Here is a 27048-nt window from a genome sequence, read left to right on the forward strand (position 1 = left end):
ACAATATCAAACTGTCCTCTGGATGTGCCTTGGAGCTTTCGAGCCAGCAGTTAAGGACCACCTGTGTGGGCAGCGCTTGCGAGCAGCAGGACTGCACCTCGCTGGGCTTGGCACATGGGGAAAAGAGAATGGGAAATGGCATTAACCTGGCACCTACAAGCACGTGCTTGCCCCTGAGCAGGCATGCAGGTGATCAGGATCCAGGTCTCTGAAGGACTTTATTTCAGTGCTGTTTCCTAACCCATGGCTGAGCGAGCTGCCTTCGAGTGTGTTTATTGCGGCATTGAGTCGCTTTCCATGGTAACTAATTGTGATTTCAGCAGCACAGGTTCTGCAACGGTACAGGATGAAATGGAGCTGAATGTGGAAGCAGCTGGCAAGGAGAAAATCACTTGCTTATGAAATAGTATTTAATGATCCAGACTGATGGAATGAAAAAAAAAAAGGGGGGGGTGGGGGGTGAGTGGGTGGGTGGCAGGACCTAGAAAAGCAAACAGCCTTCCCCTGCCTCCATGTATTTCCTCAGGGAAGTATCTGGTGAACATATAAGGAAGGGAAACCCCCACTCCTGCGTGGGTTGCCTTCCCATTTCCCCACTTGCTGTTTTATTAGGAGGCAGACTGTTAAAATGCTGGCTGTACAAAGGGACAGAAACACTGGGGAAAGGAAATTAGGGTGAAATGGTTACTACTGGCTTAAAATAAAAGGTCTTTTAGTAAAATGTATCCATTCCACTCTGAAAGAAAGAGGTGAAAGAGCACTGTTAGGGAAATAAATAGGAAGTAAGTCTTCCCCAGGCTGGGGGTGTCTCAGTGTCCTCCTGCACCCAGAGAGGTGCACAGCTGAGAACCATTCTTGCCCTGGGGAGACCAGAATTGGATGCAGTATTTGAGGTGGGGGTCTCATCAGAGCAGAGTAAAAGGGCAGAATCCCCTCTCTGGCCCTGCTGGTCACACTCCTCTTGATGAAGCCCTGGAGTCCATAGTCCAGCCAAAGTCCAAAACTCAGAATCATAGAATCAAGCAGGTTTGGAAGAGAGCTCCAAGCTCAGCCAGCCCAACCTAGCACCCAGCCCTGGCCAATCAACCAGACCATGGCACTAAGTGCCTCATCCAGTCTTTTCTTCAACACCTCCAGGCACAGAGACTCCACCACCTCCCTGGGCAGCCCATTCCAATGCCAATCACTCTCTCTGACAACAACTTCCTCCTAACATCCAGCCTAGACCTGCCCTGGCACAACTCAAGACTGTGTCCCCTTGTTCTGTTGCTGCTTGCCTGGCAGCAGAGCCCAACCCCACCTGGCTACAGCCTCCCTTCAGGTAGTTGCAGACAGCAATGAGCTCTGCCCTGAGCCTCCTCTGCTGCAGGCTGCACACCCCCAGCTCCCTCAGCCTCTCCTCACAGGGCTGTGCTCCAGGCCCCTCCCCAGCCTTGTTGCCTTTCTCTGGACACCTTCCAGCACCTCAACATCTCTCTTGAATGGAGGAGCCCAGAACTGAACACAGTACTCAAGGTGTGGCCTGAGCAGTGCTGAGTACAGGACATGAGGTAAAAAAAAAAATCCCAGGCTTAACCCCCCCACCACAACCCCCAAACCCCAGAAGATCCAAGTGAGCAACCAAAAACCTGTGATGACCATGGCTGTGCCATTCAGCTGCAAACTGTTTGGTAGGAGTTTCCCTGCCCTTGGTCCAAGCTGTGAGGCATTGGTTGTGTTCAGAGTCAACAGAAATCCTGCAGCCTGAATCCAAAAGGTGGTGTCAGATTAATGGCAGTGTGCATTCAGCAAGGGTAAAGTGGATTTGCAGGCATATGTAAAGTCAAATCATTTGTCAGGTTAAGTATGAATTTTATTGACCCAGCAGACAGTCATGGATTTATTTATATAAATATATATATATACAGGCACTTAAAACGTGGATGTTTGACACAAGCCTGTTTGAGAAGTAGCACAGAGCCATTGAAATGTACCAAAGGTAGTCATGATGCTCAGTGAGGTCACTCTGTGACCTGCGGTGTGGGCCTGACAGCAGATCCATGGTAACTCTGGGTTCTGGTTTACTGACCTAACAAGCTGCCACCCAGTCTTTAGCACTCCTTCCAATAAAATCCAGCATGGCTGCATGATGTCCAACCAGACCAATGAAGGTAGTCCAAGCAGTCCATCCATTAAACAAGAAGGTTCTTTTAATGATTGCTCCCCCCAAAGGCACTAGTCAACACCGTGGACTAATGACCTACACATTGCTGTGATTAATACACACTTTCAGCATTACAATAGGTTTGGGGTGGTTTTTTTTCCCCAGCAGCTTCAAATGGCACACGAAGTGAAATACTTCTTCCTTCACCCACCACAGCTCTGCCTTGCATACCCTTCCATGGTTTTAGCCTGACAGAAAGACAGAGCGAACAAATCCGGAGCAATAAGGAGCGTGCTGAGCCACCAACCTCTCTGCTGTCCTCTCTCCAGATAGGTCTGCAAACCACACAGGATCCACCCCTCTGGAACTCCAAACTTACATTGATGTAGGTCCTCTAACACCAAATTACACAGCCAGAGATTCAAAGCAGCGTGGTGGTGGTAGATCAAATCTGGCGCTCACAGACCCGCAGGCTCAGCAAAACACAGGCAACATCTGGCCTGAGGACAGCTGGACACTTGTCCACTGCAACCCCCTTTGTGATGCATCGAGTGTAAAAGCTCACAAATGGCATTTTAAAGGAACCACCATAAAGTAAATGCTTCAAAGAGACCTTTTACAACATAACACAAAATTCCAATGACATTTGGTTAGGAAAGCACTTAGAACTTTTAACACTTAGGTCCTGACAACATTAGGTAACCTCAGGCTGTAAACTTTAGGTTTCATGTGATTATATCAAACCAGCATTTACAACTTCCAGGTGTTAGAATTACTCAACAGATTGGAACAAGATAGAACTGTGATGTAAACGTGAAGCTCAGAGGACTGGGACTGAGAACACTCTCTCAATTCGTGGTAGATTTGTATCTGCACATAACGACGTCAGCAGCAGCTGGAGCAGAGGTCACAGCATTTCACCTCACGTGTTGATGTCAGTGTTTTGCAAGCAGCATCTATACAACACCATCCCCTGCTTAATGTCAGCTTACAGACTCACTGCTACCTTGGAAAGGAAAAAACCTCCCCAGGTCAAATACTGCTGCCAGGTGCCAAAACGTTTGGAAGGAAGTCTTTAAAGCCATCTGATTCTGTTAGTTGCCCACATATCTAAGGGTAGAGAAACTCATCAACCTCACTTTACCTTCAGAATGGGACTACCTCTAGGTAAGAAACACAAGACCCTTTCCCAGTGAATTTAAAGGGTTTATTTATACCTGAGACATTTTTGCATATTGATGTCTTTGCACCTTTACTTCCAAGTACTCCTCTAAGTTGCTTATCTCTTTTCCAGAGTCTCACACAAAGCCTACCAGAGTTTGGTGGATTCTCCCCACTAACTCCATGGACTTTGGTTGAGTCCTTCCTTATCTAATCTGGATGCATAATGAAATTAACATATTTATTGGTATATGCTTTGAGGGTGCCACAGCCCTGGAGCAGGCTGCCCAGAGAGGTTGGAAACCTGCTGCTTTGGAGTGATTCCAAACCCACCCAGACATGATCCTAGGCAGCCTGCTGTGGGTGACCCTGCTTTAGTAGTAGAGTTTGACTAGATGATGTCTAGAGGTTCCTTTTAATGCCCTCCAGGCTGAGATTCTGGGCTTGACATAGAATCAGAATCACAGAATATATCTGGTTGGAAGAGACCTTCAAGATCAACCAGTCCAACCTTCAACACAGCACTGAAGGGTCAACATTAAAACAGGGCCACACACGGTGGAACACCTCTGGGGTTGGTGAATCCAGCACTGCCCTGGGCAGACCATTCCAAAGTTTGAGAACCCTTTCAGAGAAGAAATGTTTCCTAACAAACAAGCAGAGAGGCTGATCTACACAAACCCAGAGCTAAGTCACCACTGCTGATGCTTTTCACAATGTCTGACTCAAGAAAGAATTAGAGTCCTTTGTCCAGGGCAATGTATTTTTCTACTTGGCTAAAAAACAACTTTTGGAAGTATTTCTGCAGGTAATAGACCATTTGCTACACATGTTGAAAATGCCCCTTCTTGGCTGATCTGTTCCCTGCTTCTTGAGTCATCAACCCATTTCTCCACCCAGCGAGCCAGGAAACCATGAGTGGAGGAAGAGCAAGTTGACGTGGCTACATTACATGAAGGTCAGTTTGGCTGGACTGAGATTTTCAAACAACTTGAGGGCATTTAGGAGCCCAGTTCCTCCTGAAACCCAAGGCAGGTGGTTGGCTAACTCCCTCAGATTCACCAGACAGTCCTGGCTGTGCTCAGTCCAGCTTTTGGCTCTTCAGCTGAGTGCTGAAGCACAAGCGCTAGCAGGGATGCCACCTACGTAAGGCTCTTACAGAATGTCACAGTGCTACCGAATTTGTCAAACACCACCCCCAATTTAAAGGTCTTCTTTGTAGTCTGAACAGCTCAGTTAAAAATAAAACCCCCAAAAGGTCTCATTCTGTTTTGCTTCTGACAGGGGGAACTGCCTAGAGGTGATACATGCAAACAGAGCATCAGCACATCTGATAACGGAGCAAGGAGAATTAAACTCTGTTAAATATACTGAACTCAGTGGGAAGATCCTAGTGGAAGAGAACTCAAATGTGATTTAAGACATGGAATTGGACATACTGGAAAAAACAGTAGTACTATATTCCTGAAAGACATCACAGAAGAGATCAGCTTCCAAGTAGATGTGTACCCTGCTTATGTTCCAGAAAGATTAGGTTTTTGCACTGTGTTTCACAGAAAGGAGTTGACTTCAGTGATGATGGTCAGCAAAGTTGTCTTTGTTCTCCTGTACAGACACACAAAGAGGAAAAGGAGCCACATTTCACTGGCAAACAGGACTTCACAGACCTTAGAAACTTGAGAAGGGGTTGGTTTAAATGGTATGTAGCACACTTGAGTGTGAAACAAATCCAAAGCTCTTTCATGAGTAGAAGACATTCCTAAGACCTGAGCCCTGCAGTAAACAGATAAAATGCAGTCCCTGTTTTCAAACACGAGGAGGATAAGGGCGCACAGTGATGTACCCAGAATGAACTCAGAGGACCACACAGTGACATGGTGAGCATCAGATGTAGGAAACTCTATTCTTGCACCTCCAGTTGGCTGCTCCAGTTTGACAACTGCACCCACTCTGAATCTCCCTTCTACACAATTCCCTCTTGCACAGCCATCAGCAGCTAAACTTGGAGGAGTTTTGGTGAGAACACCTTAGCTCCCTCTCTCCCACACCTGTCTCTGCTGAGGCTGATGGTGCACACCCCTGACTTTGAGTCCTAAGGGGCTGCCTGTCCCTTTGCCTAACTCAGGAGCTCTCTGGCATGCTTGCCAGCAGCGATACAACCTTCACGGTGCAACTGGCACGGCGAGGCACTTATGTGACATGTTTAAAACTGCTCTTTGGTAAACACACATACACACACACCAACTTGGAACTAAGGTTTTACTTCCTGATCAGCAGAGAAACCCTTGTTTGCTACTAATAGTCATCAAATCACACACTGCAAGTATAAAATAGTTTTTCAATGCCACTGGCAAGGGCTTGTTTTAATTCACCTACAAATGATGCAGTCCTGGGCTTATTTTTTTTCTTCCTTCCCCCACCTTTCTTCCCCCACCCTCCCTTTTTTTTCCTCTTTGTTTTTCCTTAAATTTACTTCTCTTTTTCTTTTCTCCTTGACTCTTATTCAACATTAAACATCTCTGATCAATAACAAATTAACAATAGAAAGCCAGCCCTGTGTGCTCACTTCCACCTTCCATCTCATTCTATTGCCTTCTTTTCCAAGAGCAATTTAACCAGAGGAGTTGCATCTTTTACAGCTTCCATTATCTGTGAAGCAGAGCTGGGAAGCTGGGGAGGGGGGGTCCAATGCTGCATAACTCACACAGCTACACCTCTCACTTGGAGCAGTGGAAGTTCTGGACACACAGAAATGCTGAGCCTGCTCTTGGTGGGGATGTTTCCTACTACCCATTTAATGCACAGTGCTCTGCTGAGGAGAGTGACCTCACGTTTCTACTCGCACCTGAAGAGCGATCAAGCCAGAGCTCAAATCACCGAGAGGCAAACCATCCACACTGATTGCCAGAAAGTGCTGCAAATAAATGTGGCTGGAACCACGCTGATGGATGACCTGCTTTAGCATACCCAGAATGCTATCTCTACTGAGAGGTATTTTATGAGCTTGATTTTTCACTCTGAATGTTACTTAAGAATTTGTTTAGAGCCCAGAACTTAGTGCATTTCATTTTACAAAATTAGAATCATTTATATCCTTCTCTTTTCATTGAAAACACACACACAAAAATAGAGCCCAAACACACACAGAAGAATAAATACTTGATGAATTACAGCCATTTCACTTACTCTACAACCTGTTTAACGGTGGTTTAGACACTGAGCAATCAAAGAACTTTGGCAACTTGCACGAGAAAAAGATGTCCTTAAATCAAAAAGTGATGCTAGAACTTGCTGTAACGAGGCCTTTATTACGGAGAGAACTGGAAAGAGAAGAGTCTAAGTGCTGAGGGGATTCTGGAGGCCCTAAACCATGCTGCTTTGCACCTGTATGTGAAACGGGTAGGGCTGGTAGATGATGGGTGGCTGTCCGTGAGCGATGTAGTAACTGCTGAAGTTTCTGTCACTCATGTAGGGAGCAGGCTGGTAATAGCAGGTGACGTTGGCTGCGTTTGGGATGATGTTTTGTTCTCCCAGGACTTTTAGTGCCAGGATTGTGATCATGTTCAGAGTCTGCCTGCGTTCGTGCCCCATGAGGCAGACTGTGCTCTCGTTGACGACGCGGCGCAGGGTCATCAGGTAGTCGTACTTGCTCTTCTCCTCCCCGATGAAGTGGTTGCGTAGGTAGGACTCGATTTTCCTCTGCTGCTCGGCAACATCTGGAAAATCAATGAAGAACCTGGAGCACATGTAACGTTCCAGAGATTTAATTTCAGCCTGGTCTGCTGGCTTAAAGTCACGAACCAGGAGGTTGCTGTACTTCAGGAGGCCACCTCCTCTGATTTCCTCCGGGTTCCTGGTGGAAATCAGTTTGTATTTTAAGTGGTCCATCGCTTCGTCGAAGTCTCCGTACATGCTCTCAGCGATAACAGTGGGGTGAGAGTCTTCTGCCAGTTTGCAGTCTGTGGCTCTGTAAACACCCAAAATGGAGTCCAGAACGATCTGGAAGGAGTCCACGCTGAACTCGAACTGCCGCCTGAGCGAGTTGACAAACTTCAGCTCCACGTTCTTGCCGCTGTTGTTTGACAGCGAGATGAGGCTCCAGCGATCATGGTCGGTGGAGACTTTGACCATCTTCTGCACGTAGGCATCTTTCATGGTCTGAGCAGTGATTTTTTCCTTGTTAACACATTTTGGCAGGAAGTCCAAGAGGCAATGAAGAACTGCTTCTTTAACCACCTGGAACTCCAGCTCGCTTGGAAGCTCCACCCCAAAAATGATGTCCAGGTCCTTGTAGCTGGTTCCATTCTGCTCTACCAGGATGTGGCTGGCTGTGGAGCCGTTCAGGCGCACGTCTCGCACGTTGATTTCCTTTTCAATCAGCTGCTCCTTTACCATGTGGATGATATCCTTGGGCTTCACATCCAGCGTTGGAAAATTGCCTCTCCCGTGAATAGGGATGGCCTCGGCTAAAACTTGATCTAGGATTTTAATCTGATCCCAGGTGAGACTGCTGAATCTGTGGTCTAAGTCCTCAGTCATCGTGGTGCTGGTTGGCTGACTAGGGAGAAACAGCAATTAAGAGACAGGTGTTAGAACTTGATCTTCGAATCACAGAATCAACCAGGTTGGAAGAGACCTCCAAGCTCAGCCAGTCCAACCTAGCACCCAGCCCTGGCCAATCTACCAGACCATGGCACTAAGTGCCCCAGCCAGGCTTGGCTTCAACACCTCCAGGCACAGAGACTCCACCACCTCCCTGGGCAGCCCATTCCAATGCCAATCACTCTCTCTGTCAACAACTTCTTCCTAACATCCAACCTAGACCTCCCCTGGCACAACTTGAGACTCTGTCCTGCCTGAGAGAAGAGACCAACCCCACCTGGCTACAGCCTCCCTGCAGGGAGTTGCAGACAGCAATGAGCTCTGCCCTGAGCCTCCTCTTCTCCAGGCTGCACACCCCCAGCTCCCTCAGCCTCTCCTCACAGGGCTGTGCTCCAGGCCCCTCACCAACCTTGCTGTCCATCTCTGGACACCTTCCAGTACCTCAACATCTCCCTTGAATTGAGGGGCCAGTACTGAACATAGTACTGAAGGAGTAAGAGGGCCTGACATTTTGCTGTTGTAACCAACGTGTGCCTGCCTTCCTGGGTGCAGTGACAAAGCAGTTCCCGTTACAGAGACACAAGCCTAGCTAACTGTCTGAGTCAACCACTGCACTTGTCACAGGCTTTTAATTGAATTTTAATGTTCTGGGGTTTGAATCCTGCTGAGGAGCCATTGTGTTATTGTATAATCCATGACTCAAAGCAAAGGCAGTAAACCATATAGACTTCATTTAAAACTCTTCAAAGGTTAATAACATTAAATACTCAGTGATTGTAATGGAACTCTAAATAAATTTCATTGTGAAGAACTAAAATGAGCAAAATGAGCAAATTTGTTCTGTCTTGCCTAGAAATCTCCCTTTATTTCCAGTGACTACTGAAAGACCAGGAAGTTTTGTCAAAAGTCTGGAATGATGCAACATTCTCAGTGTTTTGCAGTATCACAGATGTCCAGCACGGTTGGAAGGCATCCTGGAGATTATTCAGTTCAACTCCCCCTTGCCAGAGCAGATTCACCCAGGATTGCAATGTCAAGGTGGGTTTGAGTAGCAGACTCCATAGGCTGCCCAGGGAGGTGGTGGAGTCACCATGCCTGGAGGTCTTCAAGAAAAGACTGGATGAGGCACTTAGTGCCATAGTCTGATTGACTGGATAGGGCTGGGTGCTAGGTTGGACTGGATGAGCTTGGAGGTCTCTTCCAACCTAGTTGATTCTATGAGCTCTGGGCAGCCTAGCTCAGTGCTCTGGCACCCTCACAAGAAAGAAGGTTTCCCTTGTGTTTGGAGGGAACCCCTCGAGTTCTGCTTTGTGCCTGTTGCCTCTTGTCCCATTACTGAGCATCACGAAAAAAGCCTGGCCCTGCTTTCTTGAATCCCCCCAGAAACAGTGCAGAGGGCCAAAAATCTTTCAGAACCCACAGGCATCATCTCATGCTGTGTCCCCTTCTGCCTTCTTGTTTCCTTGAGGGTAGTCAGTGCTCAGATGATTCATCAGGAAGGTTTACTGCTGAATCCTGTCACACCAATTGTCCTAATTCCTACAGCAACTCACATTCAGTTATTGTGATTTACTGAGAATTTTCTGCTTAACCCCAGGGCATGGCTGCTGTGCCTGAGGGTGCCAAGTCTGAAGCTGTGTTTGCTTCTCCACCAGCTTCCTCATCAGGTGAATGGAAAGAACCATTACGGACATACTGGGACCTTTCTTCATCACTCGAGAGAGCAACAATTCTTTAGTCATACAGTTATGTGGGGCAACTCTTTACTCTCCAGAGTGGGATGTTGATATCCACAACCCATGGGAAGCTGCTGCTCAGACAGTTTGCAGACAGAAGTACAGACACTGAAAACAACTTTGCTTACTGAAAGGGCTCTCTTCTCTCTGCACAAACACAATCCTGCTTCCCCCTCAGATGCGTGACTTTCGGCTACCTGCCAACACTGCAAATGTGCTACTGAAACATCCAGAAATGTTTGTGCAGACAGATGGCTAAACCATATTTTTTTTCAGCTCAAGCTGAAGAACAAAGTCAAATCCTACTGAGTAATAACCCTTCCAAAAACGTCTACGCTGTTGTTGCTTCACCAGCAGTGCCTACAGATGCACATTGTCATAGATTTGCCTTCCGTCGCCTTTGGATTCCACATTCTGAAATATTTTAGTCATTCCAAGTAGCTTGGGAGCTGGCAAATGGTTTGGGAGTATTATGGAGCTATTTTTCACTTACTTCCACTGTAGTTTCAACTCCCAAGGAAGCTAAACAAGAGCATGTGTCATTTCCATCACCTTTCTGGCCTCCATACAAAGAATGGAACCAAGCATATGCTTGAAGTTAAACACATGCTTTAAAAGTTGGCTGAAGGAGGCCCAAAGCTGGGAGTTTAATTGTCACAGAGATGACAGTGTGAAAGTCTTGGATTCAGTTCTACAGCTCTGGTGTAACTGTGTAGTTGCTGGTGTTGTTTATGTAAGGTGTAACTCCATACACATAGAACCTGGCTTGAGTTGGAGCAGAACTGATCTTTGCGATCACATTGGGGTGCACAATAAAAGGCCTCCATTGTGAGGAGGAGCTGGCAGTTCAGGTGACCCTAAAATGATACAGATGGGATTCCATTGCATGTGTCTCATATTCTGCATAAAGCTGAAGGACCATCAAATTCAAACCTCTTTAATGGCCATTGTCCAAGGAGAACTCTGGCAGTTCTGCCTTTGATCCTGATCTGTGTGTTCCTGAATCCAGTTTCAGTATCCAGCTCCTGAATCTGGTTCTCTCTCTGTTGCAGAGTCTGGTCTGGGATTTTTGCCACAGTACAGTCACTGTCATCAGGGCTTGGGTTTGGTACTGGTTTCATAGAATCGTAGAACCAGCCAGGTTGGAAGAGAACTCCAAGCTCATTCAGTCCAACCTAGCACCCAGCCCTGGCCAATCAACTAGACCATGGTACTAAGTGCCTCATCCAGGCTTTTTTTCCTCTTTGGACCCTTTTCATGTTGCTGCTACTCTTGTCACTCAGGCTGTCCTTGTTTACTTCTCCCAACCCAGCAGCCTCTCTCTCTTATACCCTTTCCCATCCCTTTCAGAAGGCAGAGGGGTTCATAGAGAGCTTCTGCCACTTGTTTAGTGGCCAGCCCAGCCCTAATCCTTGACATCATCACATGTAAGTACACATACATGTTTACATACATCCTCAGCAATTCATATTCCTGCAGGCCATTTGGGAGATAGGACATTTGAACTGAAAGAGAGAAACAGCCACCACAGCACTGCCTATTTTACATGCTTAGGGCTTTACCATTAGATTTTAATTGTTATGATTCCATGCTTTTCTTTATTACAGCAAACTATCACTACAAAGAACTCCCATCTTTTGTAGCCTTTACAGTCTGTGCTTATCATGAAAACCAGATCACAGAATCAACCAGGTTGGAAGAGACCTCCAAGATCATCCAGTCCAACCTATCCCCCAGCCCTATCCAGTCAACTAGACCATGGCACCAAGTGCCTCATCCAGTCTCTTCTTGAAGACCTCCAGGGACAGTGCCTCCACCACCTCCCTAGACAGCCCATTCCAATGGGAAATCACTCTCTCTGTGAAGAACTTCCTCCTAACGTCCAGAAAGCCACTCTGAATTTTGGTAGCAGCACAGCCACGGGCAGCACAAGAAGGTTTGGATAGGAGGCTACTGTACAAACCTTTTGGCTGTCATGTTTGCCACCTGTGGCACTGAGGACAGTGAAGCAGCTCTCATGATCTACCAGCAAAGACAGAGCAGTCAGAAATGTTGTAGAAGTTGTGGGTTTTGTTATGTGATTTGGTTGATATTGCAAAACTCAGAGAGAGCTTCTCAAGGGTGATGCTGTGATGTGGAAGAAAGGGCTTAGAGAAAGCTGAAATTCTGAGCAGTGGGACCCTCTTCAAACAGCTTTTGAAAATCAGAAGATGGAAATATCCCTAAACAAGCTGAGAAATCCTTCCTTTATTGCTACACATTTATAGTCATTTCAGATTTTATTGCAATAACACTAAGATTCTAAAATGACAGCAGAAGGTAACGAGGGTAAATATCTCTTTTGTGTTGAAGAGTCGTATCTCAAAATGTCATTTCTCATAAGTGCTGCTTTGTGAGTTCAGAGCTTCAACATTAACAGCTGAGAACTGTCTTAGGATAAATACTATGAATTCTGTGCTGAAATTGTGCCTTCAGCTTTGACAAGAATGAAAGCATCATAGGAAAAACAGGAATTAGGTTGCCAAGGATGTAATTAAATTTCAGATAGACAAGCTTTTTTGTTATTATCATCACCACAACTGCTTGCTTATAGTTTGGAACCAGAAGGACTAGAATAAATTTCCTAGAAGGACTTCCTCTTACTCTTTTCCTCCTAGGATCTATTCTCCAGATCCTTCACCACCTTTGTTTCCCTTCTCTGGCAACAAGAACAACGTCCAGGTGATATTGTAGCCATTAGGAACCTTATTTCTTAAAGCAGTAGCAAATTTATTTACTGAGGTGCTCAAGCTAACATCAGGAGTTATTACTAATGCCTCAGTTACGATAAATCAGCAGTGCTATGGAAGCTCTAATTAGTCAAAGTGTTGTGTAAACCAAGAGGTGAAAGGAAGGCAACTCACTGCATGAGACCACAGGTAGCCAGCTGAAGCCAAACACAAGCAAGTGCTGGGGTTGGGTTGGCTAATGGGAAGAGAGGCTGGAAAATCATAGAATTGTTTCAGTTGGAAAAGGTTTTCAATATCATCAAGTTCAACTACCATTTCACTCTGTCAGGTCTGGGGCAAAACCATGGCCCTCAGCACCACATCTCTGTGGTTTTTAAACACCTTCAGGGATAGGGATTCAAGCACTGCCCTGGGGATATTCATCCCATGTTTGAGAACCCTTCCAGTGAAGGAGTTTCTTCTAATATCCAACCCAATCTCCCCTGGTGAGACTTGAGGCCATTTCCCCTTGTTCTATGACTTGTTACCTGGTAGAAAAGCTCAACACCCACCTCTCTCCAACCTCCCATTCAGACAGCTCTGCGAGTGAGGTGTCCTATCAGCCTCCTCTTCTCCCTCTCTCCTGGGGATGAAACAACCCCAGTTCCCTCAGTCACTCCTCGTAAGATCTGTTCTCCAGACCCTTCCCCAGCTTTGCTGCCCTTCTCTGGATGCACTTCAGCACCTCAGTGTCTCTCTTGTACCGCGGGCTCCGAAGAGAACTCACTTCTCAAGGTGTGGCCTCACCAGTGCCTCTCCTAGAGATTTGTCTTTGTTTTTAATTTATGGAATTTAAAATGTCACTACAAAGTGCAATGGACCCTGAATCCTGCCTGATTACATCTTTCTGCCAGATGTAGCAAAGAGTAAAAGCAGTTTTCTGTGCCTCTGCAGCCAGTGCATGTAAGATACCCAGAATAAGATGGCTCAGACCTAGTCAGGTTTTGTGATATATTATCCTTATACTTCCCTCAGTCAAGTTGCAGCTTGTCTTTGAGTGGTTGCATTCAGCTGATCCTGTGATCAAAGTTTGGAGAAGACCTCCAAGATTACCAAATCCAACTGCTAACCCATCCCAGCACCACATCCACACATTTTTGAACACTTCCAGGGAAGGTGATCCCACTACTTTGTTGGATTGCCAGTTCCATGGCTAAACCACTCCTTCAGGAAAGAAATTCCTCCTAATATCAAATCAAACCCTCCCCTGGCACAACCTGAGGTCATTTCCTCTCATATTCTCCCTTGATAATGTGGTTGCAGTGTGGGAAAAGGTTTTGCTACTGTGGGAGCATTGAACACAGCTCTGCTAATTTTGATTATTTATTTTTCCACTTACATGAGAGGCTCTAATTTCGTTCAGCCTCAAACAACGACGAGTTAGGCTGTGCAAGTATGCTAAAAGATTTAGTTAAGCACCTTTTAGCACTCTGCCATAGATCAGCTTCAGCCAAAAAATAAAAGCAGATCTGGTCTTGCAAATGAGTGATGAAAATCAGCCAGGCTAATGATAGCTTTCACGCTTCACACAACCTTCATAGGAACAGATACAATCTAAAGGACAGTCTCATCTAATTTAGCAATAAATTGTTTAAGAGTCTCTTTTTATATACTCTATTATGTTGCTTCAGTGTATTTCCAATGCAATGTGCTGGCATTCTGAAGCAGGACACATCAGAAGCAGGTTTTGTGCAGCTGTGTTAGCCTCGTTCCATTCTCTGCTTTTATCTGCTCCCCTATTTGTCTGGTTTGCAATTCTTTGGGATAGTTTAATGCTCTAATTGTCTTTGCTTGATGAAGGCATTGTTGCTGTGTACAACTACCTGAAGGGAAGTTGCTGAGAAGCTGCTGCTGGGCTCTTCTCACAGGTAGTTGGAGACAGAACAAGGGGGAATGGCCTCAAGCTGAGGCTGGGGAGGTTTAGATTGGACATTAGGAAAAAGGTTTTTCACAGAGAGAGTGGTCAGGGACTGGAAAGAGCTGCCCAGGGGGGTGGTGGAGTCACCCACCCTGGGTGTGTTTAAGGATGGTTTGGATGTGGTGCTTAGGACTATGGTTTAAGGCGAATCTTGTAGAGCAGGGTTCAAGGTTGGACTTGGTGATCCTGAGGGGCTTTGGCAGCCTGCATGTTGCTGTGATTCTGTTTTCACCTGAATTCAGTTGCAAAGGGACCCTAAACAGATCAAGCAATGTGTCCTGTAAGCTGCTGCAGGTGCCTCCCTTCTGGGGCCGCCCCAGAGAGGCTCAGAGTGACAACTGCAGCTCTGTTAGACCTCTGCATTGCTCTTGTTCATGCACACCACTAACGATTTCTATAGGATCTTGCTACAGCTTTCCTTCAGCTCAAAGATACTTTAATAGAGCTTAATAGAGAAATGCATTCTGAATGCTCACTGACTCATGGAGTGCAGCTGTGCTAGCTCTGAAGGCGAGAATGTCAAACGTGGAAGGAGTCCCAGCCATCACTTAACACATGACAGAAGGAGAGGCAGTAAAGCATCTGGGGCATCCTCTAACAGGGACAGATTTAAACTGCTTTGACAGTGTTTTTCCTGAGTTTTTCCTTCCATTAATGCTAATGTGTGCAGTGAAGATCCTGTTTATTTATCCTGTTCTCATGAGATAACGCATGAGCTGCCATAAGTTTTCAGTACAGTTGCCATCTAGTTACCCTGAAATAACAAATAATAACTGCAGGCCATATGCTTCTTTCCTGTGAGATAAGGCTGCATGGTGTGCAGAACACACTGCAGCAGAAAGCAGTCTGCTTGGACTGTACCACAGAACATCACCTTCAAGCGATGAACTAAGCAGAGGAGGAGGAGAAACTTTAAAAGCAATAAAAAAAACGTTCTCCAATCCAAGAACCTGGGAAAAGAAAGAGAACCACATGCCAGTCTGCACCAGCCTTTCTTCTAGATGAAAAGGGTTGTCTTGCTCTGAAAATCCAAAGGCAGTCCCACTCTACTACAGCACAAAGCTGGGAAAGGAAGCAAGCAGCCTACACCTCTGCTGGAACGTTCCAGGATCTTGGCTTGATGAGCTGGGAGTTCTCAGGAGGGATAAAATAACTAAGGAATTTAATTTAGGCAACCAGAATGGATACATAATCCATGTTATGTCATGCTGGAGATTTGGGGATTTTTGGATCTAGAGTTTTTCCATCATGACTCACAGAACACTCATTCTCAGCTTCATGTGGGTCCCTTCACTAGGCAGCACTTTCAAGGCCAGCTAGATAATTCCTCTGTATCAGTTGCCACAACACACCAGGTTCCTTCTTGCAAGGCATCCAAGTTCAAACGAGCATGGTATGAGGTGCACTCAGTCTTCTCCTTTGTTCTAAAATAAATTCATAAGGTTTTAAAAATAGCTGTTCAAAGTTAGAGCTGGGCCAGACACTAGATGAGTGGCAGCTACTCAGCATGAAGTCCTTTCCCTTCCCAAACAGCAGAGAAAAGGGAGTCAAGGAGAGAAACTGGTGGGTTGGGAAAGAAAACTAAACCAGCTTGACTGAGAATAATAATGATAACATGAAAGAAGTACAAAGAGACACAAACCAGTATCAAACCCAACCTTCTGGTGGCAGTGACATCACTGTCGCCACTGATGCTGTGGGCAGGTACCGGGCAAGTCCCAGACTGGATTCAGCAGCAAATAGGAACTGGATTATGGAATTAGGTTCAGGAACACATCAGATCAAAAGCAGAGCAGGCAGGATTCTCCTTGGACACTGGCTATTGAAGAACAGGTTTGACCCTGGGGATCCCTCAGCTTTATACTGAATATGATGTAGATGGGATTGAATCCTTTGTTGGTCACTTCAGGGTCACCTGAATTGGTCACTCCTCACAAGAGATGCCTCTTATTGTGCACCCCAACATGATCCACAAGATTTAACAGTGACCTTGGTCTGCACCCCACCTCTTGGTACCAACTCTAATCAGCAGCAGCATCACAGCTAGCAGCAGCCACCATGAAAACACACCTGTAGCTCCAGGAAGTGCCAACGCTGAGAAGAGACTGAGCTGGGAAGTGAAATCCCTGAACAGAATCAGCTCTGCTCTAACTCAAGGTGGGCCAGGGAGATGTAATACTTAAGTCTGTCTGGGGCTGTGGTCACCACTGAGAAGTAACTGCTTCAGGTAAAGACTGTTTTCAGTATTGAATGCATACTATGGACTGACTCCTCAGTAACGTTTGCAGGGAGAATAAGAACCCCACTGGCTTACCGTGGCAGGATGGCTGGCAAGCATGTATTTCAGTGCAGTTAATGGGATGACTCACTGGATCCTTCAGCAAAAATATGAATTGTCATCTCCTCAGTGACAAAGACATGAACCTCCCAGGGAAAGCTGTAGGGGGAAAAAAAAGCAGAAAACAAACCAACAACAAACAATAGCATTCATTTTGAGATAAATGTTAACTACCAGTCACCTGCTGTGCATCATCAATCATGCATTGCACCTGGGCAGTCCTGCAGTCATAACAATAGCCTTTTAAATTGGAAATGAGAAGGTAAAAGCAGTGGAAGTGCTTAGGAAGATGGTGGGTTTCAGGTCATATTTAATCCTCTGCAAGGATGTTAACAAACTTACTGCTTTCTCTGTGGGATTTGGAACAAGAATTGGATGTTATTCAGAGAGAGGCAGGAACACAGAGGAACCACATTAAAACAAATAGAACTACTAAGGACTCAGCAAAATTAAATAGGGTGGTGGATTCAATTCTTTCTGCAAGTGCCTGTGCATGGCTGGAAGGTTTTGTTTCCTGGCAGACAAGGTAGTTCGTTGATTCAGAGTAAGAGCAGGTCCAGCCTGGTGTTGCAGTTGCCATGAGTGGCCCCTTGGCTGCTTACACAGCAGTTACAACTGGGTTTGCAAATGCTTTTATCCTAGAACCAGAATGGTTTGGGTAGGAAAAGATTATCTAGTTCCACCCCTCAGCCATGGGCAGGGACACCTTCCATCAGCCCAGGTTGCTCAAGGTTTCATCCAGCCTGGCCTTGAACACCTCCAGGGAGGTTGTAGATCACAGAATCAGAAGAGTGCAGCCCAAGCCAGCACCCGTGGGTGATGCTACAGTGACCATCAAGTTTCTGCCCTAGCTAGCCGGGGGGCCAACCAGGCCCCCCGGCCTTTAGATCCCCTCCACCATTCACCCAGTGCACACCAGGGGCACTCACCAGGGATGATCTGAGGAGGATCCCTCTGCCCAGATGGGCAAGCTTGGGGCTTGCCTTTCCTGGGGCTGATTATAAAGGGGAGTGGGGAGGGAGGGCAAAGTGGTCACACCTGAGGTGGGAGGAGACTCTAACAGGACCCAGGTGCTCTGGGTTTGGGGGGGTGGAGAAAGGGGAAATCTGGTGTGGAGTGGGAAAGGGGAGTGGTGCTGAAAGGAGAGAGATGGAGAGGAAGGATGGAGATGGAGCTGAAAAGAGGAAGATGGAGAGGGAAGGAGGAAGATGGGGGGAAAGTGCATAGATGGAGAGGAAAGGAAGGACATGGAAATAAAAGGAAGAAGATGGGGGGAAAGAGGTTGCTCAGAGTCTCATCCAGCTTGGCCAAAAAAACACTTCCAGAGATGAAGCTTCCATCACCTCCTTGGACAACCTGTTCCAGTGTCTCACCACCCTCACTGGAAATAACGTCTTAGTAATATCCAGTCTAAATCTGCCCTACTCTGTCTTATAGCTGTTCCCTCTCATCCTATTACTACAAGCCTTTGTAAAAAACTCCCTTCTTGTAGGCCCCCTTCAGGTACTGGAAAGCTACCCAAAGGTGTCCCCAGAGCCTTCTCTTCTCCAGGCTGAACAGCCCCAACTCTCCCAACCTGTCCCTGTAGGGAAGGTTCTCAGCCCTCTGACCATCTTCATGGCCTCCTCTGGACCAATTCTAATGCTGGCATAAAGGCACTGATTTATCTTTGTGTCTCTTTTCAGTGCTGACAGCTTGGTGACCTTTTCTGAGCATCTCTCCAAAGGCATCCTGTCCTACAGAGTTCGCAGCACCAAGGCCAGATTACTTAACTCCCCTGAGCAGGGTCCTGCCCACTGTCTGACTTGATGTACACGTGGATTTACTCCTTGCTGCTGAGCAGAGGGTCACAATCTCGATTTCTGTGCTGAAAGTAGAGCTGCAACTACACCTTGAGTGTAACTGCATGCATAATCTGCAGGAAAAGCTGAAATGATGGCCCAAGGAGACAAGGACTGTATTGTTCACTTCATTAGAAATACTATGGGGTTTTTCTTCATGTCACAGGAGGCAGATTTTTATCACTTACTATGCCAGTTTACTGCTGCCAAAAGCCCAGTGCTTGCTTTCCTCACTCTGTGGGGACCGATCTGCTGTGCCAGAACCTGACTGCAGCTTTCATTTACCTTCCAGCTCATGATGGGCTACTAATTGAATGAATACATGTTCCTTGACTTGCTCCCCAGATCCGTGCTGTGATGGCTCATGTTTACAGCTGGGGAGAAAGGATTAACTCTGGCAAATGCCGAGCTCTGGTTAGTCTGAAAGTGAGTGACCATCTTCAATGGCAAGGGAAAGGAGTTCTGGGTTGCTTACACAAAACAGTCTCAGCATGCGAGACTGACAGGCTGAGAGTTTGGGGTTGTTTAGCCTGAAGAAGAGAAAGCTGCAGGGAGATCTTACAGAAGCCTTCCAGGACTTGAAGGCAGCCTACAGGAGAGCTGGAGAGGGACTTTTTACACAGACAGGTAGTGAAAGGATGAGGAGCAATGGCTTCAGACTGGAAAAGATCCATTTAGATTAGACATTAGGAAGAAATCCTTCCCCATGATGGTGGTGAGGCACTGGAACAGCTTAGCCAGAGAAGCTGTGGAGACTCCAACCCTGGAAGTGTACAAAGCCAGGTTGGACAGGGTCTTGGGTAAGCTGGTCTAGTAGGAGGTGTCCCTGCCATGGCAGGGGATTTATAACTAGATAATCTTTACAATCTCTTCTATGTTTCTATGTGGAGTCTGGCCTCCTGGAGAACAAATCAGACCAACATATAATCAGCTACTTTAAAACAGAAATATATCATTTAGTCTTTTTAACAATGGACTCCTATTATTCCTTGCTGTGCAAGGCTGGAAGGTTTAATGGATCTATGCTGGCCATTAATGGATATATCACCATGATGGCAGAGATAAACACTAGACTAGAATTAATGGCTTCCCCTGGTGATATTTAGAGGAAGGATTATTTATAATTTTGGGGTTTGTTTGGGTTTTTCTTTTGCTGAAGAACACTCATTAGAATAGGAGATGTTCAGAGGAGCAGCAGCTGAGATTGATGAAGAGCTTTGGCTGTGGAGATGTTATTCTCAGTAGCCACCATCACTACAGCAAAAGGTCCATTGGTTCATTGTTCTGCACTCCAGGTTGCCAGGATTATTCTAACTGGAGTGGAAATAAAAATGACCAAGAATATCCTTGAAGAATAGGAATATTCTCCTCTTCCTGCACTCAAATGTGAATTGTGATGCCACACACTGACAAACTCATTTCACAGTCTTCTACCCATGTGTCTCTGTGCATAATGAGAAAGAGAATGAGCAGGGTGTAGGTGACAACACTTGGGGTTTCCCCCTGTGCCATGCTGTGCCACGAATACTGTGTGGGAGCACACTCCCAGCTAGTCACTGGTTTTGGGTGTTGCCACCCCTGGGTGCCACCAGGAGATACAAGGGTGCCTCTTCCATGGGTGTCAAGGAGACTAGAGGCTGCTCATCCACTTTCTGAGCTGACCCAGGGCATTTCAAGGTGATTCCCCTGCATCAGCAAGAACCAGAGCCAAGGATCCTCTCCCCTCTTCAGAGATGTCTGTGGTTACTGCTGCCTGCCAGCTTCCGAGAGCAGTGCATGATTGCTCTACTCAGCTCCTCAGACTAATACCAAAAGCTATTTGCTCAAGTACTCCAGATACCAGTGACTCAAGCCCATGGAGCTCACTTATCAAAAATTCTCATTATTATGACTAAACTGCAGCAAAAGCAGGCAAGGTAAAGAATGAAACAATCCTCCTTTGCCATCTATTAGCCATCTTCGTAATTATCTCTCCTCTTCAAAAGCCAGAAGAGGGATGAGGCATCCAGCGTGCCATTACAGTCCTAATTCTGGCTTGTTCTCAGAGGATAAAATGTGTTACAAAGTCGAGGCTCTCCAGTGGCTTCCTCCCCTCGTTCACACTAAGGGAGACTTGCTGAGTTACTAAAATGTCCCCAAGAAGCTGCCTTGTGAGATGGCCTTGGTCATGGAAGCACAAGAGAATCCCATCAGGTTTGCAGCTGTGTCTGATTAATGGCAGCACAGAAACAGAATTGTTTCAGTTGGAAAAGGCCTCTCAGATCACTGAGTCCAACCATTCTCTAGTTCTACCAAGTCTGGGGCTAACCCATGTCCCTCAGCACCACATCTCTGCCTCTTTTAAGCACGTCTGGGGACAGGTATTCAATCACCTCCTTGCGGAGCCTGCTTCAGTGTCTCAGAACCCTTTCTGTGAAGAAGCTTCTTCCAATAGCCAACCCAAACCTTTCCTGATATAACTTGGGGCTAATTCTTCTCTTCCAATCACTTGGTACTACAGAGAAGAGATCAAGACCTGTCTCACTCCAACCTCCTTTTCAGGGAGTTGTAGAGTGAGAAGGTCTCTCTGCTCAGCCTCCTTTTCTCCAGGCTGAACACCCTCAGTTCTTTCAATCGCTCCCCACAGGACCTGTGCTCTGGACACACTCCAGCACCTCAATCTCCTTCTTGTTCTGAGGATCCCAAAACTCAATTTGAGAGGGTTCCACAACACAAACACTAAATTGAATGGATTCCTTCCCCCCCTCCCACTGACAATAATTAAACCCTAGAAAAGCTGGACACTGCATTTAGTTCGTTCAATCAATGCTGCGCTGCCTTCCCCTCTACCCTGCACCACTTCTGAATCAGAGCTGAGCCACTGAAGGACTGAGGGTGGATTTTGAGAGTACAGGCAGTAGTACAATGGATTTGGAGAGTTTTCCTCAGGGTGAGCCACAAAGCTGAAGACAAATGCAGTCGTGTTCCACAAAGCCCTCTGTGCATCCCTCCTGCTCTGCTCTAAGCATTTGCTATCAAGCAATTATCCTGTTTCACTCCAGAATTATTTTATGGCAGAAGACATGAACCCTGGGCACAGGCTGATTTGTTGAGCAGCCTGGAATCTCTCCAAATAAAGGCTCTTGGTGACTGCTACAGCAAGTGGTGAGTTTAAATTGAGTTGGAAAAGACTTCTGTGTCCTGGATGAGGCTTGGCTGGCACCCTCCACAGAAATGTGTCTCACGAGCTGAGGTCCTCTTCAAGAATTACTGTGTCTTCCTCTGCTTGCTGTGTTACTGTTTAGCATCTTAACATACCATGACTGTTTTAAATGAATTTCTATTTTTGTACTAGAAAAGTTAATTCTCTGGCTATATAACACAGAAGTGGGATTCTCTTTTAATGCTCTTTGCCTAGCTACATTCTAAAAGTGGGGCAATGAGATATAAATGATTTATTTACTTAAAAGTACTGCACCACAGAGTCACCACAGAATGTTTTGGGTTGAAAGGAACATTTAATACTCCTCTAGTCCAACCTCCCCTGCAGTCAGCAGGGATATCTTCAACTAGAGCAGGTTACTCAGAGCCCCAGACAGCCTGACCTGAAATGATTCCAAACATGGGGCATCCACCACCTCTCTGGGCAATCTGGGACACTGTCTCATCACCCTCAGTATCAGAAATGTCTTCCTTATATGTAGTCTAAATCTCCCTTATTTAGTTCAAACCATCAACCCTTGTGCTGTCACAACAGGCCCTTCTAAAAAGCCTGTCCTCATCTTTCTTATATGTCCCTTTAAGTAATGCAAGGCCACAAGGAGGTCTCTCTGGAGCCTTCTCTTCTGCAGGCTGAATGATCCCAACTCTCTCAGCCTGTCCTCATAGAAGAGGTGATCCAGCCCTTGAATCATACTTGCTGTAAAGAGTTTGCTCACAGTTCTGCATCCTCACTCTAGGATTCCCCAAGAAAACAGCTTTTTGACAACTGATTTTTATTTTGAGCAAAGTGGAAAAACTGCATAACTCCACTCAAACTACAACAGGGAAAAGGCTTCCGGCTGCAGCATCAGGGTCCTGCTACTACTCTCTCATGGTGAAGGCAACATGAAAAGTCCTGGGCCACTCAATTCAAGAGAGATGTTGAGGTGCTGGAACATGTCCAGAGAAGAGTAACAAAGCTGGGGAGGGTCCTGGAGCACAGCCCTGTGAGGAGAGGCTGAGGGAGCTGGGGGTGTGCAGCCTGCAGAAGAGGAGGCTCAGGGCAGAGCTCATTGCTGCCTGCAGCTACCTGAAGGGAGGCTGTAGCCAGGTGGGGTTGGGCTCTTCTGCCAGGCAAGCAGCAACAGAAGAAGGAGACACAGTGTGAAGTTGTGCCAGGGGAGGTCTAGGCTGGATGTTAGGAGGAAGTTGTTGTCAGAGAGAGTGATTTGCATTGGAATGGGCTGCCCAGGGAGGTGGTGGAGTCTCTGTGCCCCTGGAGATGTTCAAGAAAAGAGTGGCTGGGGCACTTAGTGCCATGGTCTGGTTGATTGGACAGAGCTAGGTTGGACTGGAAGAGCTTGGAGGTCTCTACCAATCTGCTTGATTCCATTCTATTCTACTCTAACTGCCTCAGTTGACATTATTACTCCAGGGCAGGGAGCAGCTGAAGCAGAAGCAAGAGAAGCAGTGCCATTGGTATTCGTGACTTCCCCCTGCTATCAATAATGCACAGCAACCATCAGGCGGATGGCAGCACCAGTTCTGGAGCAAGCTCTCCAGCACCAAACGGGGAAAACATCGGACGTGACACTGGATGTGGAGAAGACAGGACCTGCTGGATAAGCAAAGACCCAGCACGAAAGGCAATGGAGAAGAAAATCAGCTGATGTTGACAGAAACTGACATCTGCTGCAGCAGTCTGGAGCGGTTTATGGAGGAAATCCATTCTTTTGCTAATATGTACTGAAAGAAAGAGGGTTTAGAGCCACAAAAAAATGTCTCAGCTAGATAAAACCTGGAATGATGATTTATCTCTGAGCAATTCTGCCATGCTCAATGTTATCCTCCAGTTTTACAGCTATCTGTGTTCTCCCTTTATGTATGTCACTTTAATTCTGGATGGCAGCAGAGAACAGGTCTGCGGCTGATTCCCTGTGGTATCTCAGGTTCCGTACTGATGCTCTGAATAGCTATTTTTGCATGAAGATGATGGTGGCAAAGGGGAAAAGACAGGCTCTAACTTCTAAGAGAGTTCTTTTTTTGAACATTTGAATCCTAATGGCATAAATTTGGTTCTCCAAGTCACAAAACAGTTTGAGTTGGAAGACAACTTAAAGATCCTTCAGTTCCAAACCCAGCCTGCCATGGGCATGGACACCTCCTACTAGACCAGGCTGCTCAAGGCCACATCCAACCTGGCTTTTTAACACTTGCAGGATGGACAGCTCTTGCCCAAAATTCAGGAAGTGTTCTTGCCCAAAACATGTCTGAGCAAACCCTCAAGAGGAAGAATTTCTTCCTAATATCTGATTTAAACGGAAGCAGAATCACCCCAGATTCTGGGGATCTGGCTTCAGTGAGGTAAATTATGAGCCAAGTTCCACTCTGAGTGGATCATCCCTCACTCCTTGTTACCATGTTGGTGCAATGTGACTTGGAATTGGCCTTCAAATCTTGTAACTGTTCAATGAGCTGCACACTTCAAATCAGTGGGAATTAAACACAGACATGTAAGACATAGATATGACATAAGATATAGATATGACATGTAATGAATATGTATGTCTTAAATTCCTAAGACAAACTGTATCCCCATGTGCAGATAACTATCAAGCTACTGGAAACTCAACAAACACTGTCAAGAGCAAGGGAGAGGATTCTGCCCCTTTACTCTGCTCTCCTCTGAGCCCATCTGGAGTACTGTGAGCAGTTCTGGAACCCTCAACACAAGAAGGACATGGAACTGTTGAAGCCAGTGCAGAGGAGGCCACCAAGATGCTCAGAGGGTGGCAGCAGCAGCTCTGCTATGAAGACAGGCTACGAGAACTGGGGCTCTGCAGCCTGGAGAAGAGAAGGCTTTGAGAAGACTTGGAGTGGCCCTCCAGGATCTGAAGGAAGCCACAGGAGGGCTGGAGAGAGACTATTGACAAGGTTTTGTAATGACAGGATGAGGAGGAATGGGTTTAAAGTGGCAGAGGGGAGATTTAAACTGGATGTAAGGAAGAAGTTCTTGGCAGTGAGGGAGGTGAGACACTGACATAGGTTGCCCAGGGAGGTTGTGGATCACAGAATCATAGAATGTGATCAAACATTCTGTGCTTCTGGGATCCACAACCTCCCTGGAGGTGTTCAAGGCCAGGCTGGATGAGGCCTTGAGCGACCTGTTCTAGTGGGAGGTGTCCCTGCCTATGGCAGAGGGTTGGAATTGGCTGAGCTTTGAGGTCCCTTCCAACCTAAACCATTCTATGATTCTATAAAGCACCTCAGGGTGAACCACCAAGAGCAACTAATCATGAATGAAAGAAGCAACACAGAACAATGGCCACCAACTTTTTCACCCCTTCCTACGGCCAAGTACTGTCAGCACGGACCAAACCTGTTCTGGAGGTGAGGAGCCCTGCCAGGAGTCCCAGGGCTACAGCTGACAATGTAGTCTGATCATTAGAGCCTGGAATTTGGAAGGCCATGAAAGCAATCCAGATTAGCAGCATTCTGAAAACAATGGGTTGAACTTCATTCCTTCAAGCAGTGCTAATTAATGAATGAACTTCCGCCGCCAGCCTAAAGCTCTGCTTCATTGAGTCTCCAAAATAACTCAATCTCAATGCGATTTCGATGTGCTATCTCAGGGAACTCGGTCCACTTAGGTCTTCCTAATTTATAGCATATTCATAGATCATCAGACTCTACTGCATCAGCAGTTCTGAACTTGAGCAGGAGCTGCTGCTGTGCTCTCTGGAGCGGGAATTTAGGTCCAGGCTTTTGCTCACAAGGGTGGACATTAGACATATCTCTCTGGCAGCTGAATCATTACAGAGCACATAATCCTTACTACTGCCTGATGCCTAATGAGGCAACAAAAGTAAATTTACTGCGAAGTTATGCCTCTAATGCATAGCTGAGCAGGGGGGTGTGCAAGCAGCACTGCCACAAGGTCAAAGGTCTGCGGCAACTGCAAATTAAAGCAATTATTACTGCTTTCTTTAGACTAAGCTGTGGGAATGCAAGAGGGCTTAGGTAGAAGAGCAGCAGTTATAATCCAGACTGTTCCATCCTCCCTGCCACACATTAAGACCTTATTCCTTATTCATGGATGCTGCAGCCACGGCACACAGGAGGATGAAAGGACAAGGGGACGGGCTGTGCGTTTCTGAATGAGACACTCACGTCACATCTGACTCTATAGTTTGAGAAGAACACAAAGTGTGGGAGAGTCCCTGCTCTCCATTCACTTTCATTTCCTGGCCTTTAACAGTGCTCCACAGCATTATTCATAGCAATCTTCTTGCTTTTTATAGGAGCCATGAGCAAACTGTTTCTGCTAGCGCAGCACGCGGAGGACAACGTGTACGCCGTGTAGCCAACCATGCTCTCTTTGATGGCACAATAAACACCAGATTAGAGATCTGCAGTGCCTTAACATCTATCACAGAAACGTGCTCGTGGATGGCAGAAGGCAGGGAGCACTGGAGAGTGATTTCCTGGCTGGGAACACACAGAAACCTGGCTCAGAGATGCTGGAAACCAGTTTTGCTCTGCACTCAGGCGGGGAGTCGCAGCTCGCTGTCTGCCCCTCACCTCCGGGCTCTGTCCTGCCCAGACAGCCCTTGCTAAGTATCCAGGAAGGACCTCAGATACGAGAGGCTGCTTTATGCCGTCTAGAGGAGATGCCAGAGCTTCCAGCATCTAAACGGGCAGCAGAACACGAACACATTTCTGCTACTTCTGCTGTGAATTCGGCGAGACAGCTCTTGCCCAGAGCACAGCAAGTTTTCAGCGTTCATGCAAGCGAACATCGGCGGTACGGCAGAGCTCGTCTGCAGTGAGAACCTCCCTCCCCTCCCCGAGCCTTTCCCAAACTCTTCTTCTCTGTAAGTTGATAAAGTTTTTACAGAAAACGCCTTAGAAAGGCCAAACCTGAAGCAATGTTTGCAGCCCTGCCAAAGTTTTCTAACTAAGGCAAACGGCTCCCACGGACCTGGAAAGGACGGAGCTGCCACACGCAGCCGCTGGCTGCCTGGGGATCCTGCCTCAGGCGAGCTCGAACAGGGGCTGCTCGGCGGAGAGGGCAGCCGCAGAGCACCGCTGAGCTCCTGCAGCGGCCGCTGGCCCTGCCCCGGAGCTTCTCCCGCCGCCCCACTGCCCCCGCGTCCGCCCGCCGGGAATCGCCGCGCAGCTCGCCGGCCGCCAGCCGCTGAGGCCGGGTCGTGGGGACCCGAACTCCCACTCACGGAAAGCAGCGAGGGCAGACTCACCGTGCAGCCGACACCTCTCCGGTAGCGCAGGCCCCGGCGCTGCTCCCGCTCGGGAGAGGCTCCGCCGAGCCGGGGCCGCCGCCGCTGCTGTCCGCGGCCGCCT

At 47.0% G+C, this 27048-nt stretch overlaps 1 protein-coding gene across 3 annotated transcripts; it reads right to left on the reverse strand.

Annotated features, from left to right (window-relative positions):
* Positions 1–2167: 2167 nt before the first annotated feature.
* TENT5D (terminal nucleotidyltransferase 5D) lies at positions 2168–27048 on the reverse strand. Of its 3 annotated transcripts, none has more exons than XM_064158982.1 (3): positions 26946–27048; positions 16643–16765; positions 2168–7862 (listed from the first exon to the last, which is right to left on the reverse strand). In XM_064158982.1, the coding sequence occupies exon 3, from the start codon at positions 7841–7843 to the stop codon at positions 6668–6670; it is 1176 nt and encodes a 391-aa protein (XP_064015052.1). In that variant the 5' UTR covers positions 7844–7862; positions 16643–16765; positions 26946–27048; the 3' UTR covers positions 2168–6667. The 3 variants fall into 3 exon arrangements, 2 of the variants coding, with proteins under 2 accessions (XP_064015052.1, XP_064015051.1); XM_064158981.1 differs by lacking the exon at positions 26946–27048 and adding an exon at positions 17596–17651; XR_010305718.1 differs by lacking the exons at positions 2168–7862; positions 26946–27048 and adding exons at positions 15270–15752; positions 17596–17652.

This window comes from Pogoniulus pusillus, chromosome 19, assembly GCF_015220805.1.
Source record: "Pogoniulus pusillus isolate bPogPus1 chromosome 19, bPogPus1.pri, whole genome shotgun sequence".
Lineage (NCBI taxonomy): Eukaryota > Metazoa > Chordata > Aves > Piciformes > Lybiidae > Pogoniulus > Pogoniulus pusillus.